We start from the raw sequence: 10,755 nt of genomic DNA on the forward strand, positions 1-10,755 counted from the left end.
AAGAGGTCAGGTGTTGGTTTGCGCATGCGCCCTGCGAAGGTCGCTGTGAGGGGGAGCTGTAGGAGGTCTGTGATGTGGTACGAGATCCTGCCCGGGATTGCCATCATGGCCGGCTGCCTGACGGTGCCAGGCCTCGCCACCATCTACATTCACAGGTGGGCGAACGGCGGCAAGGTAAGCAGTGGAGCTGTAACTTATTGTCGGCTGAGCTGTGTTTAGCACGCACCCGTTTTCACTGAGGGCCTTTGGAGCTCGGTGCCAGTGGGGTCCGAGACCTTGGGCACATTTAAGGCTGAGATAGATTCTTGATCTTGCAAAGTTATGGGAAAATGCAGGAAATTGTACTTGAGGAATGTCGGATCAGCCGTGAATATGCTTTATTCATTTAAAAAAAAGTTACTGAAGCATTTGTTTATAGTCTTTGCTCACCAATAACACACAAGCATTGGAATTTGGCATTCCCTGCAATTGCAAAAAAAAAGACCCAAAGCATTTCTTTGTTATGAATCATAGAATCCCTGAAGTGTGGAAATGGGCTATTTGGCCCAACAAGTCCACACCGACCCTCTGAAGAGTAACCCACCCTATTACTCTATAATTCTGTTACTCCTATTACTGTTCCTATCCCTGACTAATGCCCCTAACCTACACATCCCTGAACACTATGGGCAATTTAGCGTGGCCAGTTCACCTAACCTACCCGTCTTTAGATTGTGCAAGGAAACCGGAGCACCTGGAGGAAACCCATGGGCTGACGATATTTATGTACACAGGGGCACTGAGAGGATATGATAACTGAATGGACCCCCATTGTACTTGGGCAGAAAGACCTCAAATAGTATTCTTTCCCTACTGTGCCTTTGTGGCAGCTGCCCCAAGCTTTAGTTTATCCCTCACCACATGGTCCTGGACATTGGAATGTGACAGTCTACAACATGCAGTTGAAGTTAACTCTTTGCACTAGAAAACTGGATGGAGGGGCTGGATGGCCTACTCCTGATCCTATATCTTATAGTCTCATGTCATTTCTCTTCGCACCTACGTATTTTTAGGTCATGGTGTTGGTTGACCAACAACAAGTTGAATTGGTATAACTCTTTTTAATTACTAGTGCTTTAGAAGAAGTGTTACTAAGGGAGCCTTTGGGGGGGAGGGGAAGACTCACAACATGCACGCACATCCCACTCCTTCCTATTCTTCTAGTTTCTGTATCCTGTGTACCTGAGAGGAGGAAAGAAACCTTCCTCGCTTTTCTATCCCACCTTAAAGTTGACACTGGAGACAGTGCAGCACTCCCTCGTCACTATTATCCCTCGGATATAACCAGCACAGTTGCCTAAGTACATGTGGTGAATAATCCAAGAGTCCTGTTTCTGCTGTATATCTCAGTGACACTGTTAGTAATACCTCTGTCTGGGCATCAGTTGAAGAGAATCATCTACAAGATAAAAGTCAGGAGTGTGATGAAATATTCCCCATTTGTCTGGATGAGTGCAGCTCCAATAACATTCAAGAAGCTCAGGACAATGCAGTACACTTGATTGGAAACACATTAAAAACATTCCATTCACTACTTTTGCTCAGTAGCTGCAATGCCTTTCATCCACAAGGTGCTCTGCATCATTTCTCCTAGTCTCCTTGGTGGATATACATTTGACTAAATGACTCAACACCACATTCTCAAGGGCATTTAGGGATAGGCACAGGATGCTTTCCTTAACAGCACCCCTGACATCTCGAAAACGAATATTTAAAGATCAATGGGACACCAATAGGCTCACCCATATCAGGGCTCATGGCAGAAGCAGTGATGCAAAACAGCCCTCCCACAAATCCAACCCAAGTGCTCGATCAGACACACGGACGACACTTTTGTAATTGTTAAGAGAAAAGAAATAGAGAACACACACTGAATTATCAACGCCATGCTCACAGGAATCAGATTTACAAGAGTGGAGGAAACCAACAATCGATTCCTGTTCCTAAGTAAGATGGTAGAATGAACATACAATGGTAAATGCACCACAAAAGTGTACAGAGAAGCCACACACACACACCAGATTCTGAACTTCAATGGCAACCACCCGAGCACACACAAAAGATGCATTAGGACCTGTTCAAAAGGGCTACAACATGCTGCAGCACCCCTGACCTGCGAAGAGAGGAAGAAGAACACCTGTACAGAGTCTTCACCAAGAACGGATACCCTGCAACTTCACCTGCAGATACCTAACAGACAAACAATGTGACAAGGACATAGTCACGATCCAACACACTAACCACGCTACTTTATATAAAAAAAGTCTCTGAACTAACAGCCAGCTTTCTCCAACCATTGAGATTCATGACAGCCCACAAACAGACAACCATGCTCAGACAACCACTCACCGGGACAAAAGACCCTATACCCATCATGTATAAGGCTAACGTAGTTTACAGGAGGACAAACAGGCAGACACCTAGCAATCCACATCCACGAACACCAAACTAGCCACTAAACACCACGACCAGCTGTCCCTAGTAGTCAAACATACAGATGACAAGGACCACAAATTCAATTGAGACAAACCAACAATCATAGGACAAGCTAAGGAGAGGACAGCCAGAGAATGTCAAGAAGCATAGCATGACTCTATGACCCATCCATGGACTCTGTCAACATACACTAGACCTAAACACAATATACTGGCTACTACTACAAACTACAGGAACTGGCAACCAGAAGCAGCAGGAATGGAACCAAATAAATTCCAGAAAACACAGCACAGCAACGCTTCACAGGAGGCTCCAAAGAACTGACGGGATGAAATGTCTGCAAATCAACTTCCCAGCTCAGCGAACATACCCACAACTACGACAACTGGCTACAAATCTTTACACAAATAATGAATGTTTAAAATTGTTATTTTTAGCTCCTCCTAGATTCCAGAGGGTGAGAAACATTTAAAGCATGCTTTCCTTTATTGGTCAGAGCATCGAGTATTGGAGTTGGGATGTCATGTTGAGGCTGTACAGGACATTTGGTTCAACCACTTATGGAATATTGTGTGCAATTCTGGTCTCTCTCCTATCAGAAGGATGTTGTGAAACTTGAAAGAGCTCAGAAAAGATTGACAAGGATGTTGCCAGGGTTGGAGGATTTGAGCTATAGGGAACAGGCTGGGGTTGTTTTCCCTGGAGTGTCACATGCTGAGGGGCGACCTTATAGAGGTTTATAAAATTGAGGTGCATAGATAGGGCAAATAGACAAGGTCTTTTTTCCTGGGGTGGGGGAGTCCAGAGCTAGAGGACATGGGTTTAGGGTGAGAGGTGAAAATTTAAAAGGGACCTAAGCGCTGTGTATGGAATGAGATGCCCATGGAAGTGGTGGAGGCTGGTACAATTACAGCTTTTAAAAGGTATCTGGATGGGAATGTGAATAGGAAGGAGGGATGATATGTGCTAAGTGCCAGCAAATGGGACCAAATTAGTTTTGGATATCTGGTTGGGATGGACAGTTGGACCAAAGAGTCTGTTTCCATGCTATATGTCTCTATGACTCTTTACAATGTTGCAAAAAGAGAATTAGGGACCCAGTTGTACCTAATTGTAAATGTAATTCAAAGGCATTGCTCAAAATACGTCAATGGAGTATTTGCCCCCAAAGCTGTCAAATCCCATAAAGAATCATGTGATTACCCCCTCCCCAAATGTAGACCTGAGAAATTTTGAAAAGAGCTGCTCCTTCAATCAAAGGGTATTTCTCCTGATCAGCAGCCACTCATGGCAAAACGCCTTTGACTGGAGGAACAGCAAGAAGATGAGTATGACATTGAACATGGCTGATGAAGCTGGCATGTAAAGGCAATTTTGTGCATATTGACAAAAATAGCCAGTTTGCTTTGTGAATCTAGGAGGCTTGAGGGTTGACAGTAGTGAGGAACACAGTGCAATGTGGAGAACCAGTGGCTGCAAAGGAGGAAAGGAAGGGAGAATGCCAAAGCTAATGAACAGATTTAAACCTGTCCACAGAGGAATACTCAGCTAACTTGGATCCAGGGACACTTTAAATTTGTTGTTTCAGTGATATCTTGCAAATCGATTAGCTTTTTATGATGTGTGTTTCAGTCCATCCTTGTGTTATAGTGAGTTTTCATTCACAGCCTGGGACCACAATGCAACCAAGAAGTTTCACTGCATAAGCAGCTCCTTTCAGTAGTGTGCAAAATTCGTGCGGTACCATAGATTTAAATTGGTTGTATACTTTTTTTTATTATAAGGATATATTGGCCCAAACTTCTCAAGGAGTGGATAAAACTTGAATGCATGTCACTGTCAACATTTCGGATCTAATGCTTAGGCTCACCTGACCGTAGTAGGGAGTGTCCTTGTCATATACCCAAATATGAAACCTCCCTGTTTCCTCAACAGGGACAAGTAGTGTTGAGGAAGCAGGGAGGCTGCAGAAGTATTTGGACAAGGCAGGAGAATGGGCAAGAACGTGGCAGGTGGAACACAAAGTGGGGACATGTGAGGTTACGTACTTTAGTAGGAAAAATAGAGGCATGGACTATTTTCTATATGAGGAGAAATCTCAGAAATCTGAAACAAAGGGAATTGAGAGTCCTAGTTCAGGATTCTCTTAAAGTTAACATGTCAATTCAGTTTGTATTTGCCTTCCCAACTGCTATGTATGCATTCATTTCAAGACGGCTAGAATACAAGAACTGTGATGTTCTGCTGAAGCTGTATAAGGCTCTGGTCAGACCACATTTGGAATATTGTGAGCAGTTTTGATAGCTGTATCTAAGGTGTTTGTGTGAAAAGCTTGGGGCAGTTTGCTGCATTAAATGAGCGATATAAATGCAAGTTCTTTGTAATTCCAGTAAAAAGTGAGGTCTGCAGATGCTGGAGATCAGAGCTGAAAATGTGTTGCTGGTTAAAGCACAGCAGGTTAGGCAGCATCCAAGGAACAGGAAATTCGACGTTTCGGGCCAGAGCCCTTCATCACCAGCAACACATTTTCAGCTCTTTGTAATTCCAGGCTGGAATGGAATATAAACTTCAGATTTTTCTTTACATCTTATAAGTTAACGTTTGCCATGAGTTTACTTGAAGTATTGAACAGCAATCTGTTTTTAAATATAGCACATCCCTGGTCCTTGGCCGTATAAAATTCTGACTGTTAAAAAGTTCCCAATGTTGAAATTATTTTATTTGCTTGTCTTACGAGTTAAGGATTATATAAGGGACATAACTGAAATTCACCAAGTTGGAATCCGTGTCAGAGCTCATTGAGAACCCCTGGAGTATTACAGGTCTTGGCAATAAGATTAAGGTATCTATTTAGGCTTGTCAGTGATTTAAACAATATTCTTGGTACTTATAAGGTACTTAAGCATTAACAGTTAAAAATATTGAATGACTACTACGACTTGTTTTTCAAGCAAAAGAAAATCCTGTCAATATATTCTTTGTAAAAGCAAATTACTGCAGATGCTGGAATCTGAAACCAAAAGATAAAATGCAGGAAAATCTCAGCAGGTCTGGCAGCATCAGTAAGGAGAGAAAAGGGCTGACGTTTCGAGTCTAACTGACCCTTTGTCATATATTCTTTATGTTTAGGAAAAGAGAGTTGCACGCTTGCCATATCATTGGACCCTGATGGATCGAGACAGAAGAGTATCTGGTAGCAAAACCTATTACGACTCAAAGGTGAGTTCTTGAACATAAATGCTGAACTTTCTCTTATGTTAACCATAGTTGGATGTTCTTTCATTACTCTTTTTTAAAAATTTGCATTTTTAAAAAATAAAAATGCTAAGTTGAAGATTTAAAGTAATATTTTGGTTAATTATGAAAAACTTACATCCTATTTAAGTTTTTTTTCCTTCCAACAGGGATTAGAAAACATTGACTGATGGGCTTTTCATCACAAACGGGACCCTTAAGCCTACAGGAGAACATCTGCTTAAAAACTTTAATCTGTGTGTTATAATGTAATTGAGATATTTAACATAAAATGGAGAATAAAAACGTGAACTGGTTATGCAGCTTGCCTCTTATTGAAGATGAATTTTTGGAGCGAGGGAATGGAAATTCTGTGAATAAAAGAAGTGTGGGTGCATTGGAACAGCTGAAATATATCCGTATTAGAGACTGTAATACATAGTTGAATAGATTTTGCTGTTTTTAGGCATGAGAAGATTTGATTGCCATGTCCTGCAAGTATGAGGTAAATGTAGTAGAGAACAGGGAACACAAAATAGGAAAGTATCAAACACTTAATTTTTGAAATCTCTGTAATAGTTATGCTTCAAGCCATGCTAACTGTTGGATTGATAAAGTGGTATGTTGTACTTGTGTTCATTGTGTTGCTATTTTCTTGCAAGATTATTTAGTTAAAATTATGGAAAAATAATCTTGCTGTTAATGTCAAAATCCAGATCCATGTATAGATCTAAATTTTTGAAATACTGAATGTGAGTTCGTCAGAACAAGTGGGTGAAGGTCATCTTACAAATTTAATTAATTTCTCCTGTCCCTATCTGTATCTATTGAGAACAATGAATTGGACCAGACTATGACAAATTAAAATGGAAGCTTTATGGGTAATAATAGAAAGGAAGGTGATTTCCTAAGGTATCTTCTTGTTAACTTAGCTTGAAGGTGGCTTTCATTAGGAATGCTCAATAAGGTTTTGTTGAAAGAGGTAAAGTCATGTTTTATAATAAAGCATTCTAAATTGGAGTATGTGTCGATTTTGCTGAATGTTTACAATGTGAAGCAATTTATTAGATATCATTGCAAAAGTGTACAACATAGCTGTAGAAATTACTTAGTAGGTATTCTGTATCTGGTAAAAGACCATTTTAAAAATTGTAAAAGTTATCTATAGTTAATGCAGTTTACATGGTATGTGTGTACTCCAAAAGGCATTTCATAATGTGCTTTATAATAGGCTTATCACTGAAGTTATGAAATAGAATAAATGGGTCAGCAGCACCACGTATATGAAGTTTGCTGAGTGACAAACAATAGCAGTAGTGAATGGTCTTTCAGATCATAACAAAGGTCCTGGGTAGTGTTGCTGAATAAAGAGACCTTGGAGTTCTGTTTCATAATTCCTTGAAAGTGGAGTCTCCGATAGATAGGATAATGAAGAAAGTGTTTAGTATGCTTTCCCTTATTGGTCAAAGCATTGAGTATAAGAGTTGGGAGGTCATGTGTAACTGTACAGGATATTGGTCAGGCCAGTTTTGAAATATTATGTCCAATTCTGGTCTCCCTCCTACAGGAAGGATGTTGTGAAACTTGAAAGGATTCAGAAAAGATTTACAAGGATGTTGCCAGGATTGGAGGGTTTGAGCTATAGGGGAGGGTGAATAGACTGGGGCTGTTTTCTCTGGAATGTCTGAGACTGAGGCGTGACCTTATAGAGGTTTATAAAATCATGAGGTGCATGATTAGGTAAGTAGACAAGGTCTTTTCCCTGAGTTGGAGGTGTCCAGAACTAGAGGGCATAGGTTTAGGGTGAGAGGGGCAAGATTTAAGAGATCTAAGGGATTACTTTTTCACACAAAGGGTGTCCATGTATGGAATGAGCTGCCAGAGGAAGTGGTGGAGGCTGGTACAAAGACAACATTTAAAAGGCCTCTGGGTGGGGATATGAATAGGAAGGGTTTACAGGGATATGGGCCACGTGTTGGCAAATGGGACTGGATTAATTTAGGACATCTGGTTGGCACGGATGAGTTGGACTGACTGGTCTGTTTCTGTTCTTTACATCTCCATGACTCTAAGTGAATTTCTCTATTAGCAAAGTATGTGGAGAAAATTGACCAACCTTGAGTTGAAAATTAGTTTTCCTCAGCAAATATTGATGCTGTTTTTAGGTGGGGACTGGAAATGGATGACTGGCCCATTCCCTGAAAAGCAGGTTTCACTATGTGGATTGTGGTCATGTGCTTATATGATCCTGGCAAAATATTGTGAAAAGGAGTGGAGGTAACACTGCACTGAAGATGTGTCTTGATCAGCTTAATTACCTGCCCTTGAAGAATTATATTCTTGTGGACTGTAAAGGGCAGGACTTTAGTCACCTGATAGTCAACCTCCATGGCTTTACGTCCACCATCTGAAAGGATGACCCTGTGATCTTAAATATACATCAGATCATCGTTGTGCTCTGTGGAATGTCTATCACCCACAGCTTGCTGGCTCAGTTAAGATAAAACCTAATACTGAAGTTAGTTTTGACATTGCACTGTTGCATGGAATAAGTGCTGTGTTGACTGTCGAGCTATTTTCAGTGGAAGTCTAATGTCTTATCTCCACACCCTCGTGCATAAAACTAGGCCATAAATTTATTGTCCAGAATGTCAAGTGTAAAATGGTCACTCCAGCCAAGTAATCATAGAGTCATAGAGATGTACAGCATGGAAACAGAGCCTTCGTTCCAACCCGTCCATGCCGACCAGACATCCCAACCCAATCTAGTTCCACCTGCCAGCACCCGGCCCATATCCCTCCAAACTCTTCCTATTCATATACACATGGAAATGCCTCTTAAATATTGCAATTGTACCAGCCTCCACCACATCTTCTGGCAGCTCATTCCATACACACTCTATCCTCTGCATGAAAAAGTTTCCCCTTAGGTCTCTTTTATATCTTTCCCCTCTCACTCTAAACCTATGCCCTCTAGTTCTGGACTCCCCGACCCCAGGGAAAAAACTTCATCTATTTATCCTGTCCATGCCACTCATAATTTTGTAAACCTCGATAAGGTCACCACTCAGCCTCCGACGCTCCAGGGAAAACAGCTCCAGCCTGTTCAGCCTCTCCCTGTAGCTCAGATCCTCCAACCCTGGCAGCATCCTTGTAAATCTTTTCTGAATCCTTTCAAGTTTCACAACATCTTTCCGATAGGAAGGAGACCAGAACTACATGCAATATTCCAACTGTGGTCTAACCAATGTCCTGTACAGCCGCAACATGACCTCCCAACTCATGTACTCAATACTCTGATCAATAAAGGAAAGCATACCAAATGCCACCTTCACTCTCCTAGCTACCTGCGACTTCACTTTCAAGGAGTTATGAACCTGCACTCCAAGGTCTCTTTGTTCAGCAACACTCCCTAGGACCTTACCATTAAGTGTAGAAGTCCTGCTAAGATTTGCTTTCCCAAAATGCAGCACCCTGCATTTATCTGAATTAAACTCCATCTGCCACTTCTCAGCCCACTGGCCCATCTGGTCAAGATCCTGTTGTAATCTGAGCTAACCCTCTTTGCTGTCCACTATACCTCCAATTTTGGTGTCATCTGCAAACTTACTAACTGTACCTCTTATGCTCGCATCCAAATCATTTATGTAAATGACAAAAAGTAGAGGGCACAGCACCGATCTTAGTGGCACTCCACTGGTCACAGGCCTCCAGTCTTAAAAACAACCCTCCACCACCACCCTGTCTTCTACCTTTGAGCTAGTTCTGTATCCAAATGGCCAATTCTCCCTGTATTCCTTGAGATCTAACTTTGCTAAAGTCCATATAGATCACATCTACCGCTTTGCCCTCATCAATCCTCTTTGTTACTTCTTCAAAAAAACTCAATCAAGTTTGTGAGACATGATTTCCCACGCACAAAGCCATGTTGACTATTCCTAATCAGTCCTTGCCTTTCCAAATACATGTATATTCTATCCCTCGGGATTCCCTCCAACAACATGCCCACCACCGAGGTCAGGCTCCCTGGTCTATAGTTCCCTGGCTTGTCCTTACCGCCCTTCTTAAACAGTGACACCACATTTGCCAACCTCCAGTCTTCCAGCACCTCACCTGTGACTATCGATGATACAAATATCTCAACAAGAGGCCCAGCAATCACTTCTCTAGCTTCCCACAGAGTTCTCAGGTACACCTGATCAGATCCTGGGGATTTATCCACTTTTAACCGTTTCAAGACATCCAGCACTACCTCCTCTGTAATCTGGACAGTTTGTGGGGGAACGGAACTGTAAGTTGTTGCAATATTAGGTTTACAAGGAGAAGCAAGGAAAGAAAGGAGAAATATGAAATAGAACACGTGATGGATGGGGGCGGAGAGTCCTTCATAGTAACCTTAGCTAGTGCAGGAAATGAACCCAGGATTTTGGCATCCTTCAATTTCCAGCCAACTGAGCTAAACTGCGGCATTTTTTTCAAGAGATAGTATCAATGCTGACTTTGCCAGTGATGTCCACATGCCATGAGCAAATGTTTAAGAAGTGCTGTACATGGGAGCTTGCACACACATTAGTAGTTGTTTTCTACATTGTGACTTCAAAAAACACTTCATTAGCTGAACAGTGCTTTGAGATGTGCTGAGGTCACAAATGGCACTATATAAATACAAAGTTAAAAATCGTGGGTATGGGTTTTTGTGTGTATATACATGTGTGTGTGTCTGGGGTGGGGGGTTGTGAGTGTGAGAGTGTATATGTGTGTGTCAGTGTAAAGGGTCTAAGTCTGTGAGAGGTTGCATGTATGAATGTGGGTGTGTGTGTGTGTATAGTGTAATGGTGGTATCCTGTAGTGTAACATGAACCCAAGATCCCAGTTGAGGCCCTCCCTATGGGTACTGAACACATGCACCCATACGCATATACGTTTGTGGGGTGAATTTGTACTTGCAGAGTTATGTTGTACTTTGCTCAAAAACTGCATGAATCCATGTAAGATTCTGTTAACTCATTTTTTAGATTAGAATCAGTCTAAACGTTATGGCACAGA

At 41.7% G+C, this 10,755-nt stretch overlaps 1 protein-coding gene across 1 annotated transcript; it reads left to right on the forward strand.

Annotated features, from left to right (window-relative positions):
- Positions 1-16: 16 nt before the first annotated feature.
- Positions 17-6,026, forward strand: ndufa1 (NADH:ubiquinone oxidoreductase subunit A1). Its single transcript, XM_060832041.1, has 3 exons — positions 17-174; positions 5,605-5,694; positions 5,880-6,026. The coding sequence occupies exons 1-3, from the start codon at positions 25-27 to the stop codon at positions 5,898-5,900; spliced, it is 261 nt and encodes an 86-aa protein (XP_060688024.1). The 5' UTR covers positions 17-24; the 3' UTR covers positions 5,901-6,026.
- The last annotated feature ends 4,729 nt before the right edge of the window (positions 6,027-10,755 follow it).

Source organism: Hemiscyllium ocellatum, chromosome 11 (genome assembly GCF_020745735.1).
Source record: "Hemiscyllium ocellatum isolate sHemOce1 chromosome 11, sHemOce1.pat.X.cur, whole genome shotgun sequence".
Taxonomy (NCBI): domain Eukaryota; kingdom Metazoa; phylum Chordata; class Chondrichthyes; order Orectolobiformes; family Hemiscylliidae; genus Hemiscyllium; species Hemiscyllium ocellatum.

Excerpts from the sequence above, each read along its gene's own strand:
- ndufa1 (XM_060832041.1), top strand. The coding sequence starts at position 25 with ATGCGCCCTGCGAAGGTCGCTGTGAGGGGGAGCTGTAGGAGGTCTGTG. Across the intron at positions 175-5,604 it reads GGTGGGCGAACGGCGGCAAG|GAAAAGAGAGTTGCACGCTT; the intron begins GTAAGCAGTGGA and ends CTTTATGTTTAG. Across the intron at positions 5,695-5,879 it reads AAACCTATTACGACTCAAAG|GGATTAGAAAACATTGACTG; the intron begins GTGAGTTCTTGA and ends TCCTTCCAACAG.